The sequence below is a fragment of the Mustelus asterias genome, chromosome 6, assembly GCF_964213995.1.
Source record: "Mustelus asterias chromosome 6, sMusAst1.hap1.1, whole genome shotgun sequence".
Lineage (NCBI taxonomy): Eukaryota > Metazoa > Chordata > Chondrichthyes > Carcharhiniformes > Triakidae > Mustelus > Mustelus asterias.
In genome coordinates, this window is record NC_135806.1 from 142,174,521 (window position 1) to 142,200,202 (window position 25,682).

At 43.3% G+C, this 25,682-nt stretch overlaps 1 protein-coding gene and 1 long non-coding RNA gene across 7 annotated transcripts in view; one reads left to right on the forward strand and one right to left on the reverse strand.

Annotated features, from left to right (window-relative positions):
* The window catches only part of lifra (LIF receptor subunit alpha a), a 222,714-nt gene that overhangs the window by 165,773 nt on the left and 31,259 nt on the right, over positions 1 to 25,682 (forward strand). For all 6 annotated transcript variants that reach the window (XM_078215241.1, XM_078215244.1, XM_078215246.1 and 3 more), the window contains 12 exons: positions 1,422 to 1,688; positions 4,218 to 4,335; positions 4,937 to 5,085; positions 7,829 to 7,992; positions 9,458 to 9,641; positions 10,485 to 10,760; positions 12,364 to 12,493; positions 13,998 to 14,164; positions 14,661 to 14,806; positions 20,333 to 20,498; positions 21,258 to 21,325; positions 23,656 to 23,866. In XM_078215241.1, coding sequence (XP_078071367.1) covers positions 1,422 to 1,688; positions 4,218 to 4,335; positions 4,937 to 5,085; positions 7,829 to 7,992; positions 9,458 to 9,641; positions 10,485 to 10,760; positions 12,364 to 12,493; positions 13,998 to 14,164; positions 14,661 to 14,806; positions 20,333 to 20,498; positions 21,258 to 21,325; positions 23,656 to 23,866 — 2,046 coding nt within the window. The remainder of the gene's footprint in view (positions 1 to 1,421; positions 1,689 to 4,217; positions 4,336 to 4,936; positions 5,086 to 7,828; positions 7,993 to 9,457; positions 9,642 to 10,484; positions 10,761 to 12,363; positions 12,494 to 13,997; positions 14,165 to 14,660; positions 14,807 to 20,332; positions 20,499 to 21,257; positions 21,326 to 23,655; positions 23,867 to 25,682) is intronic.
* The window catches only part of LOC144495207 (uncharacterized), a 37,716-nt gene continuing 33,361 nt past the window's right edge, over positions 21,328 to 25,682 (reverse strand). The window contains exon 3 of the long non-coding RNA XR_013498221.1: positions 21,328 to 22,001. This is a non-coding gene — a long non-coding RNA (uncharacterized LOC144495207). The remainder of the gene's footprint in view (positions 22,002 to 25,682) is intronic.

Consider the following 25,682-nt stretch of genomic DNA (forward strand, 5'->3'; position numbering starts at 1 on the left):
CACAGTGGGGGAAGGAAGTTAGCTAAAGGAAGGAAAGTGAGACAGAGAGAACAGAAATCATTTGTGAAAAACGAGGGGGATTAACGTAATAATTTTTCCTGGTTAAAAGTGCCTGAATATTTTTCCAATTCATGACAAAGGATTTTTCATGTTTGAGAATAAATCATTCCCTTCACTATCAATGTTCCCATTTCTCAGAATCATTGCAACATAGTTTAAGTGAGAAAATTAAACTTTTTTTATTGCAAGGGACAAGGCTGAGAGTGGAGAATATTACCAAAGTCAGATGGAAGGGACAGGATGCAAGAGGAGGCAGTACCTGAACAACAGCATGGGTGTTGAAAGCTTGTAAATGGTCAGAAAAAATCCCCGAGGTAAGGCGGTCTGAGTGTAGCAGGAAGCAGATGCAGTATAGGTTATTTGATGTTTGGGAGGCAGGCCAGAAAGTTCAGAGGAGCAATGATCAGAAAGGTTGCATGAGAGAGAACATTTGAAATTACATGGCTCTGTTTACTATGAGGCTGCCTTTATGGTAACAATCATGTTCTTGCGTACCAGTCCCTCCAGTGCAATCACATCCTTCCTATAATGTGCACTATAACTGCACACAGTACTCCAGCTATGGCCTCACCAAAGTTCTATACAACTCCAATATAACTTCCCTGCTTTTGTAATCTATGCCTCGATTGATATATATCCCTGACCTCTTCACCCCCAACTTCAGTTGTAGACACTCCAAATGTATTTCTGTGCTGTTTTTTCCCTAAACACCTCAGCTTTGTTACTGCTCTTTCCTGCAAAAACATCTTTCAACGTGCCTCTTTGGTGCCTTTCATTACCACCCCCAGCAACTCGTTTGTTTAATGTGTTTTCTGTTCGGCAAAGTACTTTGGCACAAGTTGTCGTATTTAGATGCTAACATTGTTGATCGTGTCATTATTGTCATCTTCTGACTCCCCAAAGCCTGTCCACCATCTACAAGGTACTAGTCAGGAGTGTGATGGAATACTCTCCACTTGCCTGGATGAGTGCAGCTCCAACAACACTTGAAGCTTAACAACGTCTAATACAAAGCAGTCCACTTGCTTGGCACCCCTTGCACAAATATTCACTCCCTCCACCACCAAAGAACAGTGTGAACCATCTGTAAGATGCACTGCAGGAACCCGGTAAGGCACCTTGCAAACTTTCGATTGCTACCATCTGGAAGGATAAGAGCAGCAGATACCTGGGAACCCCACAACTTGGAAGTTCCCTTCTAAGTCACTCACCATCCTGACTTGGAAATATATTGCCATTCTTTCGCTGTCACTGGGTCAAAATCCTGGAACTCCTTTCCTAACAGCACTGTGGGTGTAGCTACACCACATGGACTGCAGTGGTTCAAGAAGGAATTAAAAGTTATTTTCTTACTCCTTTAGATCAGTGTGGCTCCATTTCTCCGAACAAAGTGGTCGCCAATGTTGGCTCCAACTACGATGTAACCTGCAACTTCTGCAGAACCGGTGCTGCTAATGAGGTACGATGGGAATATGCTGGAAACCTACTCCCTAGCAGCCAATACACTAAGGTCAACTCCACTGCTAGTATGGTGTCGCTGCATAATCTGGGCCTAACCAGCAGAAAGGGAGAAAATCTGACATGTACGTCTGAAGCAGAGTCTTACACCACTACAGTCAAGACTGGATGTGAGTATCATGTCACTGAGGGACATAGCCACAGTGTCACTCAAATTATTGTAAGTTGCATTTGGTGTATTTGCTGTAGCTAAAGGAATTTGAGTGTAACGGGAATTAAGGTGCAAAGGGAAATATTTATAGGCTGGAAATCATTTCTGTAGAGGTCTTCACTGAAAGATGAAGTTGATTGAAGTCTTCAAAGTTATGAAGGGGTTCAGTAGACTTGACTTAGTGACAATGTTTCCATTTTTGTTCGAGTCCAAAATTAGGCGTCATCAATATAAGATAATTGAATAAGGATTTTTGGTAAAACCTCTAGGAATCTAGGAATAGTTGAGGCAAATAGCATAGATGCTATTTGATTTAATTGAGAGTTACAGAACAAAGAGATCTAGGGGTACATGTTCATAGCTCCTTGAAAGTGGAGTCACAGGTGGACAGAGTGGTGAAGAAGGCATTCAACATGCTTGGTTTCATCGGTCAGAAGGTTGAATACAGGAGTTGGATGTCTTGTTAAAGTTGTACAAGACATTGGTAAGGCCACACTTGGAATAGTGTGTGCAATTCTGGTCACGCTATTATAGAAAGGATATTATCAAACTAGAAAGAGTGCAGAAAAGATTTACTAGGATGCTACCGCGACTTGATGGATTGAGTTATAAGGAGCGGCTGAATAGACTGGGACTTTTTTCTCTGGAGCATAGGAGGCTGAGGGGTGACCTTATAGAGGTCTATAAAATAATGAGGGGCATAGACAAGGTAGATAGTCAATATCTTTTCCCAAAGGTAGGGGAGTCTAAAACTAGAGGGCATAGGTTTAAGGTGAGAGGGGAGAGATACAAAAGTGTCCAGAGGGGCAATTGTTTCACACACTGGGTGGTGAGTGCCTGGAACAAGCTGCCAGAGGTAGTAGTAGAGGCGGGTACAATTTTATCTTTTAAAAAGCATTTAGATAGTTACATGGGTACGATGGGTATAGAGGGATATGGGCCAAATGTGGGCAATTGGGATTAGCTTAGGGGTTTTTAAAAAAAAAAAGGGAGGCATGAACAAGTTGGGCTGAAGGGCCTCTTTCCGTGCTGTAAACCTCTATGACTCCATGAGATGCATTTAAGGAGAAGTTGGATACTTATATGAGGGAGAAACCGAGACCGTATGCGACAAGGATGAGATGGAGGAGGACGGAAGGAGTCTTGTAAAGAACATAAACACTAGTACTGAATGGTGTTTTCAATAAGAAGGAGGTTCACAAGAATGATCCCTGGAATGAAGAGCTTGTCGTATGAGGAACGGTTGAGGACTCTGGGTCTGTACTCGTTGGAGTTTAGAAGGATGAGGGGGGATCTTATTGAAACTTACAGGATACTGCGAGGCCTGGATAGAGTGGCCATGGAGAGGTATTTCTACTAGTAGGAAAAACTAGAATCAGAGGGCACAACCTCAGGCTTAAGGGACGATCCTTTAAAACAGAGATGAGGAGGAATTTCTTCAGTCAGAGGGTGGTGAATCTGTGGAACCCTTTGCCGCAGAAGGCAGTGGAGGCCAGGTCATTGAGTGTCTTTAAGACAAAGATAGATAGCTCTTCATTAATAAGGGGATCAGGGGTTAAGGGGAAAAGGCAGGAAAATGGGAATGAGAAAAGTATCAGCCACGATTGAATGCCGGGCAGATTCGATGGGCCGAGTGGCCTAATTCTGCTCCTATGTCTTATGGCCTAAGAACATCAGAAAAGAAGCAGGAGTGCACCATTTGACCCTTCAGTGTGTCTGTACGAGGAGTAGCAGTACACTGTTTGGCCCTCTTCCTGTTTGCTGTAAGAGCAGGAGTAGATCAGTGTGTCTGTGCATGAGTAATAGACACAAACCTTACTTGCACCAACTTTTGTTCAAAGAAATTAGGCAATTATTTTTCAATATCCAATTACCAATCCTATTATTCGCTGTACATGCCCACCCCCCGGGTTCTGTGTTCTGTTCCTGCTCAGGTTAAATCTTGTATTGTGATACTAGGTATGAAAAACACCCAAACAAAGGGATTTAAAATGAGTAACTTGATTTCAAGCCAGTTTTCGAATTGAATTGCTAAGACGGGCAACTTTGGTTGTGTATTTTGCCATCAACCAGCCATCTGGATGATTTATCTATCCTATAGAAACTGGAGTTCTTTTATCCCTCTTTTATTCATTCATGGGATATGGCTGTCGCTGGTCAGCATTTATTGCCCATCCCTCGTTGCCCTTGTTCAGGGGACAGGTGAGAGTCAGCCATGTTACTGTGGCTCTGGAGTCGCATGTAGGCCAAACCAGGTAAGGACGGCAGATTTCCTTCCCTAAAGGACATTAGTGAACCAGTTGGGTTTTTCCGGCAATCGGCAATGGTTTCATGGTCATTAGGAGATTCTTAGTTCCAGATTTTTTTGTTAATTGAATTTAAATTCCACCATCTGCCGTGGCAGGATTCGAACCCTGGCCCCCAGAACTTTAGCCGAGTTTCTGGATTAATAGTCAAGCGATAATACTACTAAGCCATCTTTCTTTAGATCCTCCAGATGCTCCTCGAGATTTGGAGTGTGTAACCCAAAACTTTGTGAATCTCATCTGTACATGGAAGCCAGGAAGAGACACAAACATAGAAACTACCTACAAAGCCTGTGCTAGGTGAGTTCTCACCGCTTTACATGGAATCAGATTATTGCTGTGGTGTCATAACTTTAAAAGAAAATCAAGTGAGATTGCTGTTAGTCAGCAGATTATTGGACCACAGAATGTAGCATTTTTGGTCTGATATTAGTCTCATTTGGGCTTCAGAATGACTTGGATGCTGCTCCAGCAAGGCACCAGTTTCTTGTGGAATTTTGATTCCACAGTACGGCGCGGTGGCACAGTGGTTAGCACTGCTGCCTCTCAGCGCCAGGGAATTGGGTTCGATTCCCGGCTTGGGTCACTGTCGGTGTGGAGTTTGCACGTTCTCCCCATGTCTGCGTGGGTTTCCTCCAGGTGCTCCGGTTTCCTCCCACAGTCTGAAAGACATGTTGGTCAGGGTGCATTGACCCGAACAGGCGCCGGACTGTGGCGACTAGAGGAATTTCACAGTAACGTCATTGCAGTGTTAATGTAAGCCTTACTTGTGACTAATAAATAAATTTTATTTTACTTTAACTTTATTTATTGATTGAACCTGGATGCAGAAAACAAAGAGGATTATAGCCAGAAGTTTGTTTTATAAACCTACAATTGAACAATTTCTTCCTTTTCTTAGGAATGCAAATGACTGCACTGAAGTGGGAACTAATAACTTTATCGAACGTGACTTTTTCATATTTGAAGATTTACTATTACAGATAACTGCTGCTAATGATCTGGGCACACAGACATCAGAAATGTTTCGAAGGACAGACAGAGACTTTGGTAATTATCAACACCATTAACTTCAGTTTTTTTGCAAAGATACAATACACTGCCTTCACTATGGGCAATGTAGGTGAATGTAGTTCCAAAGTATAATTTGTTTGTTGTTTTTTCCATTGGCATGGCTACCCAGTGCGTTTAGTCACAGCGTATTGAATGGGTACAAAGATGAGAATAATGGCAGTACTGCTAGTATGCATTCTTGCAATGGATTTGCTTTCAACGTGCAAATACATCTGGGGAATTGATAAAAGTAGGACTATGGTGGACGAATTAAACAGATGTTTTACATCTGTCATAGAGTCATAGAGATATACGACACAGAAAAAGGCCCTTTGGGCCATCACATCTGCGCCGGTCACTATAGAGGACACAGGTAACATCCCAGAAATAGCTGCAAATCAAGAAATGGAAGGGAGGGAGGAACTCAGGAAAATTAGTGTCACCAGGGAAGTGGTATTGAGCAAATTGTTGGGTCTGCGGGCTGTCAGATCCTCGGGTCCAAATGGACTTCACCCTATGTGGCCACTGAGATAGTTGATGCAATGGTTTTAGTTATCCAAAATTCCCTAGGTTCAGGGAAATTCAATTAGTTTGAAAAATAGCAAATGTAACTCCTTTATTCAATTTATTGGAGTTCTTTGAAGGAGTCACCCGTGCTGTGGATAAAGGTGAACTGGTGGATGTACTGTACTTGGATTTCCAGAAGGCATTTGATTAGGTGCCACATCAAAGGTTATTGCGTAAAATAAGAACAGAAGAACTAGGAGCAGGAGTAGGCCATCTGGCCCCTCGAGCCTACTCCATCTTTCAATAAGATCATGGTTGATCTTTTCATGGACTCAGCTCCACTTACCCGCCCGCTCACCATAACCCTTAATTCCTTTACTGTTCAAAAATTTATCTATCCTTGCCTTAAAAACATTCAATGAGGTAGCCTCAAGTGCTTCACTGGGCAGGGATTCACAACCCTTTGTGTGAAGAGGTTCCTCCTTAATTCAGTCCTAAATCTGCTCCACCTTATTTTGAGGCCATGCCCTCTAGTTCTGGTTTCACTTGCCAGTGGAAACAACTTCCCTACTTTTATCTTATCTATTCCCTTCATAATCTTATATGTTTCGATAAGATCTCCCCTTATTCTTCTAAATTCCAATGAGTATAGTCCAAGTCTACTCAGTCTCTCCTCATAAGCCAACCCTCTCAACTCCGGAATCAAGCTAGTGAATCTCCTCTGCACCCCCTCCAGTGCCAGTATATTCTTTCTCAAGTAAGGAGACCAACACTGTACACAGTACTCCAGGTGTGGCCTCACCAGCATCTTGTACAGCTGGAACATAACCTTGCTGTTTTTAAACTCTATTCCTCAAGCAATGAAGGACAAAATTCCATTTGCCTTCTTAATTACCTGTTGCATCTGCTAAATAAAAGCTCATTGTGTTGGGGGTAACATATTGGCATGGATAAAGTTTGACGAGACAAACTGAGTAAACTGCTCACCACTCTCTCCCATCAAACACCCTCCAAGTAGGAACAATATTGGTTAAAAACTGATTGTCCCATCAAACATCCCTTTAGCCAAGGACAAGATTGAACTAGAATAAAAGGCTAGTTTCACTCTTGATCACAAAACTACTACATTGTAAAAAGCCATCTGGTTCAATAATGTCCTTTAGGGATAGAAATCTGCAGTCTTTACCTGGTTGGCCTACATCTGATTCCAGCAATGTGCTGGACTCCTAACTATATACTGAATTTGCGTAGCAAAGCTTTCAGTTGTACTAAAGACTGACCACCTGGCATTGACCTGGGCACCAGAAATGAAAAAAGGCACATCCTGTCCAGTTGACCTTGCAAAGTCATCCTCACCGTCTCTGGCAACTTGTGCTAAACTTGATAAAGCTGTCTCACAGAACAATCAAACAGCAGCTTGATGCTCTTGTACTCACTGAATTATACTTTACAGCTAATGTCCCAGAAAGTACAATGCTAGTTACCATCATCAGCATTTTTGCTGTCCAGGTACTATCCACTATCTACAGGACACAAGTCAGGAGTGTAATAAAATACCAAAAGAGAAAACTGCTGGAAAATCTCAGCAGGTCTGGCAGCATCTGTAAGGAGAGATAAGAGCTGACGTTTCGAGTCCAGATGACCCTTTGTCAAAGTGTGATAGAATACTCTCCACTTGCCTGCATGAGTACAGCTCCAACAACACTCAAGAAGCTCAGCACTAAATGGGGCAAAACAGCCTGCTTGATTGACACCCTATCCACCAACCTTCAGCACTCACTCCCTTCACCACCAGTGGCAGCAAAGTTGACCGTACATAAGGTGCACTGCAGCAATTTGCTGGGGCTCTTTCAACTGCACCTTCCACACCTGTGACCTGTAACATCAGAAGGATGAGGGCAGCAGATGCATGGAAACACCACAACCTTCAAGTTCCTCTCCCAAAGTCATGCACCATCCTGACATGGAAATATATCACCATTCTTCCATTGTCGCTAAGTTGACGTTTTGGAAAACCCTCCCTTACAATGCTGCGGGTGTACCGACAACAGATAGAGTGTAACATTCTAAGATGGTGCCATTGGCTACTCAAGGTCAATTAGAGATGGGAAATAAAATCTGGCCTTGCCAGTGAAGCTCTCATCCAATGAATTAATGTAAAAAGCTTGACACTATCTTATCTCAATGTAGGGGACATATTCTGGACTTTATTGTTGATCGTTTTGTATTTCAGTGTTTCAGCCTTACATACCAGAACTCCTCAGAGTGTTTAAAGGACCATCTGACTTCCAGTTGACAGTGGAGTGGAAGGAAGGTGGTCAGAAATATGGTGTGGATTTAAAACTCATCTTCCAAGTCCAGGTCCTCCTGACGTACACAATGCAAGAGGTCTGGAGGGTAAGTGAAATGATAAGACTCCATGTGGAGAATTAATGACCATTGTACAATTATTTGGGAAACCTTAGTGAAGGATCTGTTCTGGTCCTGACCTGCGAATCCCAGAGGTTTTCAGCTCTCTTCCTCCTTTGTAAGAGATGGCTGGTGATGGAGTACATTCTCATTAAATGAACCTGAACTGTCGGCACCTTGAGACTATTTAACCAGGGGCAAGTATCCCAGCTGATGTTGAAATCTGCACATAGGCAAATTGCAGGAACTAGCAGGGATGAGGAGCTGGAGTCCTTTTCTTGCTTCTCCTGGTTTGAAATGTAAAACAAATTGAAGCACCCAAAGTAATAAATTAGTTTATGTGGTTATCAGAGTCGAGAATCCGCGTCCACTGAGGAGCTCTTCGATGTCGGAGTCAGGTGGCTGAAGAGTGTAGTTGTAGAATTCTCTTTACACTTGGTGCGGATACTGTAAAATTAAGTTGATATTCACAGACTGGATCAGCTTTGCAGGAAATCTTCCAGCAGCGACAGCTTCGAGGAGCAGGCTGCTGTTCAAGCTGGAGCCCGACTACTTGGTGTTCACCAGTGGATGTTAAACAGCAAACTGAGGATTTCTCAGTTCTCAAAGGCATGTAGAGATCTCAAAATGGTCACGTGACTGCCTTTCTCCACAGTGGCTTCAAAAGGCATGTTGTCCACTCTCTTGAACTGGCTTTGATTTCAGGACTGATAATATTCCAGTCATTAGCTTTTGAAAGAATCGTCATCTATATTGAGGTTCCTGTGTCAGGAAGCCATTGCCGAAGCAGATTCTCTGACTCTGCTAGTGGGGTAAGCTTATCAAGAGGCAAATGCTCAATGGTCTCCTTTTGAAACAGACCTGGACAATCCTAGGTGTGGGATAGGTCCTGTAACAGCTCTGCAGGCAAAACAAGTTTTGATTTGTGAATCCTCTGGTTTTGTGATTATAATGTCATTATAATTGGGTGTGAGATTCAGCAAGGATGAGAGGTGGATTCTTTTGTTCTAGTAACTCCTGTTGGTAGCTTTTGGGACAAAGATCCAATCTTTTGTTCATGTCTCTTTTTAAGGTTTTAGTGACCCAGGTTCGATTCCCGGCTTGGGTCACTGTCTGTGCAGAGTCTGCGCGTTCTCCCCGTATCTGTATGGGTTTTCTCCGGGTGCTCCGGTTTCCTCTCTCAGTCCAAAGATGTGCTGGTTAGGTGCATTGGCCATGCTAAATTCTCTCTCAGTGTACCCGAACAGGTGTTGGAGTGTGACGACTAAGGGATTTTAACAGTAACTTCATTACGGTGTTACTGTAAGCCTACTTGTGACCAATAAATAAACTTTATTTTTACTTTATAATGTCTGGCTATCACTTTTAGTCTTACATTCCTTAGTCTTAGAGAAGCTGAATTTGATGGATTGGTTAATCTATCAGGTTTACTTTTTAAAATTTATTTTTGCAGGGGAATTACAGTAGCACCGCTGACTTTACCCAGGACAGGATGCTGCAGTTAAATTGGACATCAGATATGCCCCTCCAATGCACAGCGCATTCTGTGAGAATTCGCTCCATTAGCAATGATAGTGCTATCATATTTCCTGGTGTCAAAGCTTGGAGTGACTGGAGCCGGGTATTAACACTTGATGGTAAGTTGCTCTTTACGTTCCACAAATGGCTATTGAAACAGTATCACTTTTCATGTGAAAAAGGCAGGTTATTTGGTGTGAATCTGTATGATGCTGTAGACTTTATTAGTATGAAGCCATGCTGTGAATTGTGGCATATAAACTAAACACCTGCGTCTTTTCTCCTCCTCCTCCTCCACGCACACAGGCACATGCGCACACACATGGACGCGCACACATGGATGCGCACACATACACAGCACCCCCGCGCGCACACATACACACCACCCCATGCGCGCGCACGTACACACAGCACACACTCCCCATTTCCTTAGCTCCATACTCCATTTCTTCTCGCTGCTAAGTGCAGGGCATTAGTGAGCTAGGGTGGTGTGGTGAGGGGAGGTTGCGGGTAGGAACTGTACTTGCACATGTCTACAATATCTACATTGCTACCACTAAATATGAAACATTACACAGATCTCAGGGGCGTATCTTTAGCTCATGACTTTAAAAGGGGATATGGCCACACCAGCCGGCCTCTCTGCAGACTTTGCCACTGGGCGAAGGGAAGATAATACTTCATGCAGTCCACAGTGAGTGCCATTGTTGCCATTAATTTTACGCCTTATTCTTGCCTCCCTTCCAGCTTTTCGCATCCAAGTTTGTCAAAGCCTTTTCAATTCCTTTGTTAAGTGAAGGATACCACAGAAGCCTACGTTGTAATAAGTTCTCCTGAAAGATCATTGATCTGAAATGTCAACTCTGTTTCTCTCCTGCAAATGCTGCCAGAACTGCTGAACTCTTCTTTCATTTTCTGCTTTCTTCGTGATTTAATATGCCACTGTTCTATTTATTTTTAAGGACTGGACTCATCTAACCAAACCAAGGATGAAGTCTATCCTTTGGATGGTACTGTTCTGAAAGTGGGAACCAGCCTGAAATTTTGTTGCGTAGCTGGTGAAGGAAACGTAGTTGAAGAATTAACTTTTGGCGACTTGAACACATCAACTATTAAATTAAGTAGCCGGAGCCTTGCCATTAGCGTACAGAATATCTCTGCATCGATCGAATCTGGAACAAATGTTTTTTGCAGTCTAAAATCCGGTGACTACTTTGGAGCAGTCATATATGTCGGCTGTAAGTATTATGAAGAGACGAATGGGGATTAACATTGGTCAATTTTGTTTGTGTATTTGTACTGATACTGAAGTAAAACACGATCAGTATTGCACATTGATGTGGTTCAGAGATAGCGTATCAGTGCTATTAACACCATGTGCACATCCTGTGTCGTGTCAGTATATTGCACACCACGCAATACAAGTGTACTGCGTCTTGTCCTGCACTTGCTACTAAGGCAGCATTTGACTGAGTGTGGCACCAAGGAACCCTAGCAAAACTGGAGTCAATCTGAGGGAAAACTCTCCGCTGGTTGGAGAGCACAAAGGAAGATGGTTGTGATTTCTGGGTGTCTATCATCTCAGTCCCAGGACATTACTGCAGATGTTTCAGGGCAGCGTCCTAGTATACGTTTGTTTTAAAAAAAGGGGTGTTTTGATCATTTTAGACTTGACTTAATTTAGACAATGACTCGGACATTGAATTAGCAAATAGTAGCATAGTTTATCGAATATAAAATGACAATACACTGAGCAGTTAACTAATAAAAGGAAAACAGAATTATGCTTATCAATAATACACTACAAACTTCACGACTTCAAATGGATGGCCAATCCAGAAGGTATTTACTTCCATCCCAAAAGGAACCTGTATTCTTCAGGATCCACATGTTAAGAAAGCCCACCAATGCTGTACTTCCTCTGGAGGCTAAGGAAATTTGGTATGTCCGCTATGACTCAAACTTTTATAGATGCACCATAGAAAGCATCAGAGCTTGGTATGGCCTCTGCTCTGTCCAAGACTGCAAGAAAATACAAAAAGTTGTGAGCGTAGCCCAGCCCATCACGTAAACCAGCCTCCCACCCATTGACTCCATCTACACTTCCCACTGCCTCGGAAAAGCAGCCAGCATAATCAAGGACCCCATGCACCCCGGACATTCTCTCTTCCACCTTCTTCCATCGGAAAAAAGATACAAAAGTCTGAGGTCATGTGCCAACTGACTCAAGAGCAGCTTCTTCCCTGCTGCTGTCAGACTTTTCAGCGGACCTACCTTGTATTAAGTTGATCTTTCTCTACACCCTAGCTATGACTGTAACACTACATTCTGCACTTTCTCCTTTCCTTCTCTACAAAGGATATGCTTTGTCTGTATAGCGTGCAAGAAATAATACTTTTCACTCCAGCCCAATACATGTGACAAATCAAATCAAACCAATTCTGCTTGGAGTGGTTAACATGTCGAGTGATGACATGAGTATCAGAATTGAATTGTAGTTGTAGGAACCAAGTGTAGCTTTACACTTTACTTCAGTTCTGCTGATCATATAGTTCCTGAAACTGTGGAAAGATTCATACGGCTGCTCAGTTCTGCTGGTCCTGTTTGACTACAACAGATTAATCAGTAGCTTTCACCCTCCTTTTACCCTGTAATGTAGTCAAATTCCTTTCGTCCAATTGACTTCATTTCATTTTTAAATCCAGACTAATATTCTCAGTACCAAACAGCTGATCACCTACATTTGGATTCTTTTGTACTTGCATACAATATCAGAGACATTGATTATTTTAAAAAGCAGCGCGATAATGAATGCTTTCAAATGTGTGTTTTCTAATTTAGATCCGCCTGATACACCAAAAATTCTCAGCTGTGAAACACGTGACTTACAAACACTAAACTGTACTTGGCAGCCAGGAAGATTGACTGCATTATTTTCAAAGCGTGGGACTAAATATAGCCTCATTGACAGGTAAGTCCCTTCCTTGGTGTCTTTGGAAATTTGTCTTCAAGATGGGAGGTCGGACCTCAGGACAGTTTTTTTTTTTTAACTGGTCGGTGCAACATCGTGGGCCGAAGGGCCTGTTCTGCGCTGTAATGTTCTATGTTCTATGTTCTACAGTAACCAGCATGTTTCCGGTATGGCCTTTCTCCATACCAATCTTGTGTCTTCACCACCTGCAACTGCTGTTGAATCAGTGTTGAATTCGGGGCATTTCCCAGACCCAATGGGGATCAGCTTGGAACTATCTGAACACATTCTATGAAATTGATAGATGAATGTTCATCTCGTTAATTTGGATATTGATCTCACAGATGAACAGTCAGCTACTTTGGACCATTTTTTGTCAGCTGTGTTTTCTTTGGTCCACCTCCCTAGACGTTTATGCTTTGGACTAGAAAACTGCTCCCAAATATCAACCGTGGGCTGGAGTGTAGTATGCCAAGGTGACTAATTTTTCTGGAGTACCTGCTGTGGTGCAGCATCTGTGGCTTTGCTGTTCACTCGGACTGCAGAAATTCCAGTGCAAAGTATGAGATTGTGTTTTAGGTCAACCTTTCTGCTTGCTCTCAAGTAGATGCAAATAATCCCATAACCCAGCTCATAAGAGAGCTGCGGTACCCTCCCAGTGTTGAGGCCACCAATTCTCCTTGACCAGTGACATTCAAAACAGGTCAATCAGAGCAAAATACTGTGGATGCTGGAAATCGGAAATAAAACAGAAAATGTTGGGTAAACTCAGCAGGTCTGGTAGCCTCTACATTGGGAAGACTAAACGCGGACTGGGTGATTGCTTTGTGTAACGTCTTTGCTCAGTCTGCAAGCATGACCCCTTCCATTGCCATTGCAGTTCACCATCTCGCTGTCATGTCCACCTTCAGCCTGCTGCAATGTTCCAGTGAAGCCCGACACAAACTGGAAGAACAGCACTTCATCTTCCGATTAGGCACATGACAGCCTTCCAGACTCAACATTCAGTTCAAAATCTTCTGTGAACTTGCCCTTCCATCTTGACCCTTTTTTGTTTTCTTTGTTCCAATGCAAACCCTCCATCATAGGACCACCTGTATCTTCCTATTAACACATTCTCCCATTCTCCTCCTATTAACACATTCTGCTATCTCATCTTTATGCCACTATTAGCACCTTTTTTTGTCCTTAAATGCTCTCATTAACACTCCCTTTGTCCTGTGTCCATCACATCTTTGTCAACCTCCCCTTGGCTGTGACCTACCCCATATCTTCTATTTTGCTCCACGTCCTCCACCCCCACCCCACTCCAAATGTGTTACCATCACATTTCTACCTCTCTTCAGTTTGTCCTTTTTATATACATGAAGTTACTTTGGGAAGTTTTAACTTTAAATCCCCTTGCTTGTGCAGTTTGAAAGTCTATATCTGTTAATAGAGGGTATTGTCAAACAAAGTGCAAAGCAGCACTGACTGTGCAGTCTCCCATACTGTCATTCTTTAGGTCTTCACAGAAGCGTCTTTCATGTGAGCAAGCTTCAAAGGTCTATCCTGATTATTGGTGTGGATTTCCTATTTCAACTCGCAGTGGTATACACAATATTTCGATACATGCTAAAAACCCCTTGGGGGAAACAGAGTCCCATATACTGGTGGATGTGGCCCGTGTGTGTAAGTATAACACTGAAATAAAGACTGTACTAATCCCTTTGGTCTTGCTTCTGCTTCTATTAAAGGAGATATCTTTTGGAATGTGTAAATTTGCCTCAACGTGCCAGTTACACTCCCATAACTCATTGAAGTGTTGATTCCTCGCGTATTAAACCAGGTGTAATCAGCAGGCTATTCAAACAAGTTCATAAAGTATAGCTTAGCATGTATGGAGGGTGCCTTTCTTTAATTCTTTTGATGGCCAGGGTTATAGTTTCTACATGCATGCCACAAAGAATGTACACAGTCCAACATTTTTATCTTATAATATTATTATTAGTGAGCTTTCCATTAAACTCCAGTGGTTCTCAAAGCTTTTTAACTGAACTTGGTCAGTCTTTTTGCAGCTTTCTATTTTGTCTGAGTGTTTTGGTCAGAGCCATTCGCGTTTTTTTTTGCCACAAGTTTTGATAAAGTATGTAACGGCTAAGTTGATGATTTTAAATCTTCCTTCCAGTTCATCCTTTTGCCCCTTACAAGCTACAGCAAGAGACCAAAACATCAAACACTATCACTGTGTACTGGTCAGATCAGGCAGACTATACGGACACGGGGCTGCTTTGTGAGATGGTGATCAGAGATGATTTGGGGAGAAATATATCAGTAAGTAAACATGCCAAAAACATTACATTTGTTTGAAACTTCTTTAACTCTTTGCTGAAGTTACGAACTCTTCTGGGACTGACTTGCTAACCTTTGCCAAGTGAACATGCCCCCTGTGTGAGTGTAAACAGCACAGACCTGATTGAGTTTAATCAGCTAAATTAGGACTGAAATGAGGAGAAATTACTTCACTCAAAGGGTTGAGAATCTTTGGAATTCTGTAGCCCAAAGAGTTGAGGATGCTCCTTCGTTGAATGCATTTAAGGCTGTGTTAGGATGTGGAGATGTCGGCATTGGACTGGGGTGGGCACAGTAAGAAGTCTCACAACACCAGGTTAAAGTCCAACAGGTTTATTTGGAATCACGAACTTTCAGAGCGCTGCTCCTTCATCAGGTGAGTGAGTCATAGAGCTTTACAGCGTGGAAACAGGCTCTTCGGCCCAACTTGTCCATGCCGCCCCTTTTTTTTTAACCACTAAGCTTCTCCCAACTTTCCGCGTTTGGCCCATGTCCCTCTTTACCCATGTAATTGTCTAAACGCTTTTTAAAAGACAAAATTGTACCCACCTCTACTACCTCTGGTAGCTTGTTCCAGGCACTCACCACCCTCTTAAACCCTCTTGTTTAAGAAGGGTAGCAAGAATAATCCAGGTAATTACAGGCCAGTGAGCCTTACATCAGTGGTAGGGAAATTATTGGAAAGGATTCTTCGAGACAGGATTTATTCCCACTTGGAAATAAGTGGACGTATTAGTGAGAGGCAACATGGTTTTGTGAAGGGGAGGTCATGTCTCACGAACTTGATTGAGTTTTTCGAGGAAGTGACGAAGATGATTGATGAGGGTAAGGCAGTGGATGTTGTCTACATGGACTTCAGTAAGGCCTTTGACAAGGTCCCTCATGGCAGACTGGTGCAGAAGGTGAAGTTGCATGGGATCAGAAGTGAGCTGGCAAGGTGGATACAGAATTGGCTCGGTCAAAGAAGACAGAGGGTAGCAGTGGAAGAGTGCGTTTCTGAATGGAGGGCTGTGACAAGTGGCGTTCCTCAGGGATCAGAGCTGGGACCTTTGCTGTTTGTAATATATATAAATGATTTGGAGGAATATGTAACTGGTTTGATTTGTAAGTTTGTGGATGACGCAAAGGTTGGTGAATTTGCAGATAGCGATGAGGACCATCGGAGGATACAGCAAGATATAGATCAATGGAGACTTGGGTGAAGAAATAGCAGATGGAGTTTAATCCGCACAAATGTGAGGCATTTTGCAAGGTCTAATACGGATGGGAAATATACAGTAAATGGCAGAACCCTTAAGTGTATTGATAGGCAGAAGGATCTGGGTGTACAGGTCACTGAAAGTGGCAACGCAGGTGGAGAAGGTAGTCAAGAAGGCATACAGCATACTTGCCTTCATCGACCGCGGCACTGAGTTTAAAAATTGGCAGGTCATGTTACAGCTTTATAGAACCTTAGTTAGGCTGCACTTGGAATATAGTTTTCAATTCTGGTTGCCACACTACCAGAAGGATGTGGAGGGTACAGGAAAGATTTACCAGGATGTTTCCTGGCATGGAGGGCATTAGCTATGAGGAGAGGTTGGAGAAACTTGGTTTGTTCTCACTGGAATGACAGAGGTTGAGGGGCGACCTGATAGAAGTCTATAAGATTATGAGGGGTATGGACAGAGTGGATAGTCAGAAGCTTTTTCCCAGGGTGGAAGAGTCAATTACTAGGGAGCACAGGTTTAAGGTGCGAGGGGCAAGGTTTAAAGGAGATGTACGAGGCAAGTTTTTTTACACAGAGTGGTGGGTGCCTGGAACTCGCTGCCGAGGGAGATAGTGGAAGCAGATACGATAGTGAGTTTTAAGGGGCGTCTTGACAAATACACGAATAGGATGGGAATAGGATATGGTCCCCGCAAGGGTAGGGGGCTTTCGTTCAGGTGGGCAGCATGGTCGGTGCAGGCTTGCAGGGCCGAAGGGCCTGTTCCTGTGCTGTAATTTTCTTTGTTCTTTGTTCTGTGAGAAAAAATTGCTCCTCTGGACCCTTTTGTATCTTTCCCCTCTCACTTCAAACCTATACCCTCTAGTTTTACACTCCCCTACCTTTGGGAAAAGATATTGGCTATCTAGCTGATCCTGATTATTTTATAGACCTCTATAAGATCACCCCTAAGCCTCCTACACTCCAGAGAAAAAAAAGTCCCAGTCTATCCAGCCTCTCCTTGTAACTCAGACCATCAAGTCCCGGTAGTAGCCCAGTAAATCTGTTCTGCACACTTTCCAGTTTAATAATATCCTTTCTATAATAGGGCATTGTATACAGTATTCCAAGTGTGGCCTTACCAACGTCTTGTACAACTTCAACAAGATGTCCCAATTCCTGTATTCAATGTTTTGACCAATGAAACCAAGCATGCCAAATGCCACCTTCACCACTCTGTCCACCTGTGACTCCACTTTCAAGGAGCTATGAATCTGTACCCCAAGATCTCTTTGTTCTATAACTCTCCCCAACACCCTACCATTAACTGAGTAAGTCCAGCCCTGGTTCAATCTACCAAAATGCATCATCTCGCATTTATCTAAATTAAACTCCATCTGCTATTCATCAGCCCACTAGCCCAATTGATCAAGATCCCGTTGCAATCCTAGATAACCTTCACTGTCCACTATGTCACCAAGCTTGATGTCATCTGCAAACTTGCTCACCACGCCTCCTAAATTCTCATCCAAATCATTAATATAAATGACAAATAACAGTGGACCCAGCACTGATCCCTGAGGCACACCGTTGGTCACGGCACTCCAGTTTGAAAAACAACCTTCTACAACCATCTTCTGTCATCAAGCCAATTTTATATCGATTTGGCTACCTTACCCTGGATCCCGTGAGATTTAACCTAATGCAACAACCTACCATGTGTACCTTGTCAAAAGCCTTGCTAAAGTCCGTGTAGACAATATCAACTGCACTGCCCTCATCTACCTCCTTGGTTACCTTTACCAAAAAACTCAATCAAATTTATGAGACATGATTTTCCACTCTCAAAGCCATGCTGACCCTAATCAGTCCTTGCGTCTCCAAATGCCTATAGATCCTGTCTCTCAGAATACCTTCCAACAACTTAACCACGACAGATGTGAGGCTCGCCGGCTTGTAGTTCCTAGGCTTTTCTTGCAGCCCTCTTTAAATAAAGGCACAACATTTGCCACCCTCCAATCTTCAGGCACCTCACCTGTGGCTGTCGATGGTTCAAATATCTCTGCTAGGGAACCCGCAATTTCCCCTCTAGCCTCCCACAACATCCTGGGATACACTTCATCAGGTCCCAAGGATTTATCTACTCTAATGCGCTTTAAAACTTCCAGCACCACCTCCTCTGTAATATATACACTCCTCAAGACATCACTATTTATTTCCCCAAGTTCCCTAACATCCATGCCTTTCTCAACAATAAATACTGATGAGAAATATTCATTTTGGATCTCGCCCATCTCATGGATCCGCACATAGATGATATTGTTGATCCTTAAGAGGCCCTACTCTCTCCCTTGTTACTCTTTTGCCCTTTATGTATTTGTCAATGCTTTTTGGATTCTCCTTTGCCTTATCTGCCAAAGCAATCTTGAGATCCCTTTTTTGCTCTCCTGATTTCTCTCTTGACTCTACTCCTACACCCTCTATACTCTTCAAGAGATCCACTTAATTCCAGCTGCCTCTGCATGTCATGTGCCTCCTTCTTCTTCTTGACCAGGGCCTCAATATCCCGAGTCATCCAGGGTTTCCTACTTCTACCAGCCTTGCCTTTCACTCTAAGAGGAATGTGCTTATCCTGAACCCCGGTTAACATACTTTTGAAAGCCTCCCACAATTAACTTAAAGTTTTTTTTTATTAGCGTCACAAGTAAGCCTCGGGACATCCTTTCCTGTAGCGTATGAGGTAGATGAGCTCTGGAATGAGGTAACTGGTGTAATATTAACACTGCAATGAAGTTACTGTGAAATTCCCCTAGTCGTCACACTCTGGCGCCTGTTTGGGTACACTGAGGGAAAATTTGGCATGGCCATTCCACCTAACCAACATGTCTTTCAGACTGTGGGAGGAAACCGGAGCACCCGGAGGAAGCCCACGCAGACACGGGGAGAACATGCAAACTCCACACAGTGACCCAAGCCGGGAATTGAACCCGGGTCCCTAGTGCTGTGAGACAGCAATGCTAACCACTGTGCTACCATGCTGGCCATCAACTTTTGAAAATTCCTGGCTGATACCGTCAAAATTGGTCTTGTCCCAATTTAGAATTTTAACTTTCAGACCAGACCTATCGTTCTCCACAGCTACCTTAAAACTAATGAAATTATGGTCACTGATCCCAAAGTGGTCCCTCACTATCTCTTCTGTCACCTGCCGTTCCTTATTTCCCAAGAGGAGGTCAGGTTTTGCCCCCTCTCTAGTCGTGCCATCCACATACTGAATGAGAAATTCCTCCTGAATACACTCAACAAATTTCTCTCCATCCAACCCTCTAATACTATGGCTGTCCCAGTCAATGTTGGGAAAGTTAAAATCCCCGACCATTACCACCCTATTTTCCTTGGAGGTATCTGTAATCTCCTTACATATTTACTCTTCAATTTCCCGCTGACTATTTGAGTGGAGAGGTAGGTTTCACAAACACGTCCTACATAGACAAAACATATATAGTCAGAGACACAATTGCAAGATAATGGTAGGAATGCGAGTCTTTACAGGTAATCAAGTCTTTACAGGTAGAGACGATGCGAGTGGAGAGGGAGATAATCACAGGTTAAAGAGGTGTGAATTGTTTCAAGCCAGGACAGTTAGTGAGATTTTTCAAACCCAGGCCAAATGCTGGGGGTTGTATGTTGTGTGACATGAACCCAAGGTCCCGGTTGAGGCTGTCCTCATGCCTGCGGAACTTGGCTATCACTTTCTGCTTGGCGATTTTGCGTTGTCGTGTGTCTTGAAGGCCGCCTTGGAGAACGCTTACCCGAAAATTGGAGACTGAATGTACTTGACTGCTGATGGTCGCGCGGTGTCCGTTTCTTCATTGTCGTAGCGTCTGCATGGTCTCACCGATGTACCATGCCTCGGGACATCCTTTCCTGCAGCCTATGAGGTAGATAACCTCTGGAATGAGGTAACTGGTGTAATATTAAGCTGGAGGGCAGATTCCACACGACAGAAGATGGCCTTGAGGTGAGTGAGGCATGGACAAGGGTTTTGATCATATCAGTGGAGGGGCTGGCTGCTGAATGTGGACAAGATGTCAGGAGGAAGCAGAGCTTGGTTCTTGCTATACGCCAACATTTCAGTTCTCCTGATGTGAAATTGTGGATTTTAGACCAAAGATTTGAGTGTTTTCAGCAACCAAAAATGTAGCCCCCTTTCCCAAAAGAAGATCACTTATTCCACAGAACGGCAGAGCAGACTTTTCCCCTGAGAGTTATCGCTGAATGAATGGCATCTAGTCTAATTTACATATATTTTTGTATTACAGCGTAACTATTCTGTGATTGGAGGACCAAAGAATGCACGGCACACAGTAATATTAAACAATTTAAAACCCTATACAAGATATTCCATTGGGGCTCGTTATTCTTCACAGCATTTCTGGAAGTGGAGTAAATGGAGTAATGTTTTAGATGTCACAACTGAGCAAGCTGGTGAGTAAGCAAGATGACTGGTGGAATGCAGCTCAGATGCTGGGAGGGCAGGAAAGTTGCTCATTTCAGCTATGTAGTATTTACTTAGGAGAGAGCTCATGGATTTTTATTTATGGATGAAGATTTCCCCTGGGATTTTTGATTAAGTTGATTGACAGGGTCATGTGCTAATGTGGTTAATGGGAGGAGCTAGGTTCGTAGCAGAGAGAAACCAACTTTTAGCTCTGACTGGGATCCATTTGAAGGCAAGAGTTTTGCAAGCTTCTCTGAAACTCAAAACCTCGCTGAAACCTTCCAGATTGTCTATACTCCTTATCACAAGTATATTGCTAACTGTATTTAAAGTGGAATGTTAAGTCTGTAAGAAAATGTTGCTTTTTTTTGGAACTGAAACAGTGAAAAGTTAGAAATAAAAGTTGTTTTCCTTTCATTTTTAAATATTGTTCAACTGTTAATGATTAAGAAACCCTAAGGTACATTATGGAGCCAGGCTGCTTTCTGTTTTTTCTATTTTTTGCTGCTAGTGGTACTGTAGTTTAAAGTTTATGTTTTCAGCCTGTGTATTGTGAATTCTGGCTGAAACCCCAATCTGGGTGAAAGGAAGGAGTAATTTGAAGAGTCTGCCCTTGTTTCTGTGTGTATAATGGACCGTTGGCAGTTTCGACAAGGCAATTCCATATTGGAAAGTTAATCATCTATAATGTGAAACCTTTTATCGTTTCTATGTCTCTTTTTCCTCACAAATGCCTCCAATTGCAGCTCCATCCGCCAGCCTGAATGTTTGGAGGAGGATTCAGCCAAATAGAACTGTGACTCTTTACTGGAAGGTAAAGACCCAAAATCACATTTTTAATATACTCGGTTGAGTCACCAAGATTTTGATTTGATATATTGTTGTCACATGTATTAGTATACAGTGAAAAGTATTGTTTCTTGAACGCTACACAGACAAAGCATACCATTCATAGAGAAGAAAAGGAGAGGGTGCATAATGCATTGTTACAGTCATAGCTAGGGTGTAGAGAAAGATCAACTTAATGCAAGGTAGGTCCATTCAAAAGTCTGACAGCAGCAGGGAAGAAGCTGTTCTTGAGTCGGTTGGTGCGTGACCTCAGACTTTTGTATCTTTTTCACGAAGGAAAAAGATGGAAGAGAGAATGTCCGGGGTGCGCGGGGTCCTTGATTATGCTGGCTGCTTTGTCGAGGCAACAGGAAGTGTAGACAGAGTCAATGGATGGGAGGCTGGTTTTTGTGATGGATTGAACTTCATTCATGATCTTTTGTAGTTTCTTGCGGTCTTGGGCAGAGCAGGAGCCATACCAGCTGTGATACAACCAACCATTGAGGAGGAGAAAAAATACTATACTTTAGGATGGATGTCAAGGTGTTCCAGCATGGTGCCAGAGATGTGAGATTTCAGTGAAGTGGCACGGTTTGTTCTCCGATCGGAGAAGGGGAGTAAAAACAGAAAATGCCGGAAATACTCGGCATGTCAGGCAGCGTCTGTGGACAGAAAGAGAGTTAAAGTCAATAACCTTAGTAGACTCAGTTATATACTTGTCCATTACAAGGACAGTTGAGTATATGGTCGGGAGATTTTGCTGCAGCAATACAGGACCTTGAGTTAGACGCATCTGGAGTACAGTGTACAGTTTTGGTCTCCTTCTTTCAAAAAGGATATAATTGTCGGTTCACTCAACTAATTCCTGGGGTGAGGGAGGTTGCCTTATGAAGAAAGGTTGAACAAATTGGCCTTGTATCCTTTGGAGTTTAGCAGAATGAGAGGATCTCCTGCCAGTAGAAATGGTTTCTCCTAATCTACTCAATCCCGTCATCATTTTCGCAACCATCAGCCAGATCAGCCATGTCTGATTGATTGGAGGAGCAGGCTTGCAGCGCTGAATTTGCCTACTTATGCTCCTCATTCCTTTGTTCCTATAATCATATTAAATCTCCCCTTAACCTTAACAGAAAAGCAAACTGTTCCAATCCTGGAATTCTGAAATAAAAAACCTGCTGTTTATAGAATCATAGAGGTTTACAGTATGGAAACAGGCCTCTACTACTACCTCTGGCACTAAAGAAGTGGAGATAATTCAGGCAATCTAAAAGGAGACACTGGAAAGGCCTTTGCTTAGAGTGATTAGTTACCTGGTCCGGAGGGAGCGCTGAAGCAAGTGGCAGTGAAGATAGTGGAAGGGCTTGCCATAATCTTTTCTCAATATGGGGGACATGCCAGATTTTGTTTCGATTTTGATTTGATTTATTATTGCCACCACATAGAATCATAGATTCCACAGAATCCCTACAGTGCAGAAGGAGGCCATTTGGCCCATCGAGTCTGCACCGACCACAATCCAATCCAGGCCCCACTCCCACAACCCCACATATTTACCCTGCTAATTCCCTAACACTAGGTCAATTTAGCATGGCCAATCAACCTAACCCACACATCTTTGGACTGTGTGAGGAAACCGGAGAACCCAGAGGAAACTCGCACAGAATGTGCAAACTTCACACAGACGCTGACCCGAGGCCAGAATTGAACCTGGGTCCCTGGTGCCGTGAGGCAGCAATGCCAACCACTGTGCCGTATTAGTATACAGTGAAAAGTGTTTCTTGCGCAGAAGGGAATGTGGATAAATGTGAGGTTATCCACTTTGGTAGCAATAATGGAAAGACAGATTATTACTTGAATGGGTGTAAATTGAGAGAGGGGGATACTCAATGAGACCTTGGAGTCCTCGTGCATCAGTTGCTGAAAGTAAGCGCTCAGGCACAGCAAGCAGTAAAGGAGGAGGATTGGAAAGTGGTAAATGTGACACCTTGACTCAAGAAAGGGCAGTCCAAGCAACTGCAGGCCAGTCAATTTATTATCAATAGTGGGTGAGGTTTTGGAATGTGGAATCAGACACTTCGAAAGGTTGGGGTTAACTAGGGAGCAGCTGTACAGGTTAGTAAATGGCATGACATCTTTGACGAATATCATTAATTAACAGCAAAGTCAATAAAATAGGAACCAGGAAATTTCTGATGGAGGGAAAAGTTTGCAAGGAGAATCTCCTATCATCTGGAAAAGCTTATCCTTGCACCTGCCCACGGATCAAAATAATTTGGATGGTTAAATAAGCTGCTTCAATCTGTGTCTTTCTTGCAGCCACTTTCAGCTGCTGATTCGAATGGTCCAGTTGTGTCCTATTCTGCAACCTGGAGGAAGGTGGGAAGCAATTCGTCACGTTCTGTCAAGACGTCAAAGTCCAAGGTGGAGATACAGCTCGATCAAGCTGGCTACATAATTACTGTCAGAGCGGAAAACAATGCTGGGACATCACCTCCCTCTGTGATTAGGATCCTCCCAGCCACGCCTGGTGAGTGCTAAGTGGCTTACTCCTGCTCCTATGTTTCTCCAACATTTCACACTTTACTGATTCAATGAGAGCCCTCAGCCCCAAACTTGCAGCACACTTGTGTTTATCAATTACTGAGACAAGACAACAAGGTGTTTCTAATATGTTCTTCTGTAATGTTGTCTTTGGAGGTGGGGGGGAGCCTGAAGTAGCATAGCAACCATATAAATTCTTGTGGCCTGTAAATCTATTCATTTTGTAATGATGCTACTGGACTGAGAGACCTGGACTAACAAGCCAGTGGACATGAGTTCCGATTTGACAGGAATTGTAAAACTGGTGAAGGGATAGAACATCCATACATAGAAACTGGAGGAGGCCATTTGGCCCTTCGAGCCTGCTCCGCTGTTCATTTTGATCATCAAATTCAATACCTTGATCCCCCCCCCCCCCACCCCCACCGCCCCCCGCCCCCATACACTTTGATCCTTTTAGCCCCGAGAGCTAAAGGGATCAAAGATTTCTTCTTGAAATCACACAACTTTTGGCCTCAACTGCATTCTGTGGGTGAAGAAATCTCTCCTCACCTCAGTTCTAAAAGGTTTATCCCTTATCCTCAAACTATGACCCCTAGTTCTGGACTCCCCCACCATCGGGAACATTCTTTCTGAATCTACCCTGTTTAACCCTGTTCGAATTTTATAGGTTTCTATGAGATCCCCTCTCACTCTTCTAAACTCCAGTGAATATAATTCTAACCGACTTAGTCGCTCCTCATATGACAGACCTGCCATCCCAGGAATCAGCCTGGTAAACCTTCGCTGTACTCCCTTTATAGCAAGGACATCCTTCCTCCGATAAGGACACCAAAACCGCACACAATATTCCAGGTGTGGCCTGACCAATACCCTTTACAATTGCAGTAAAACTTCTCTATCCTTGTACTCAAATCTTCTTGCTATGAAGACCAACATACCATTTGCCTTCTTTACTGCCTGCTGTACCTGCGCGCTTACTCTCAGTGACTGATGCACGAGGATTCCAAGGTCTCACTGAGTATCCGCCTCTCTCAATTTACACCCATTCAGATAATGATCAGCCTTCCTATTTATCCATATGATACTGCATCTGCCCACACACTCAGCCTGTCCAAATCACGCTGAAGCATCTTTTCATCCTCCTCACAGCTCACCCTCCCACCCAACTTGGCATCATCTGCAAATTCCCTAGAAGAAGAAAGAAAATTGCAGCATGGGAACAGGCCCTTCAGCCCTCCAAGCCTGTGCCGATCATGATGTCCAAACTAAACTTTAAAAAAAACGTTCTGCTCTCAACCAAATCATTAATATATAATGTGAACAGTGTAACCCCTGGACATATCCTTGCGGGACCCCACTCGTCACTGCCTGCCAGTCAGAAAAACCCATCTGGGTCACTAATGTCCTTTAGGGAAGGAAATCTTCCCTACCCAGTCTGGCCTACATGTGACTCCAGAGCCACAGCAATGTGGTTGACTCTCAACTGCTGTCTGGGCAACTAGGGATGGGTAATAAATGCTGGCCAGCCAGTGACGCCCATGTCCCACAAATGAATAATAATAATAATAAAAAAGCCATAGGTTCCAGGTTGGATTCCTGGCCGTTGTGTCATTGGTTCTTGTTAGTCTGTTAAGTAGAAAGAAATTGGCCAAGGTTCCATTAATCTCAGCTGGAATGTGTTATTGTAATAAGTCATTACATTCATAAACTGTTGTGGAAGCGAGTTGCCAACCCCCTTGTTTAGATTGACATATACGAGGGGTTGTGTCAGTCAAGTAACGCCCCTAACCCAGGTTCAC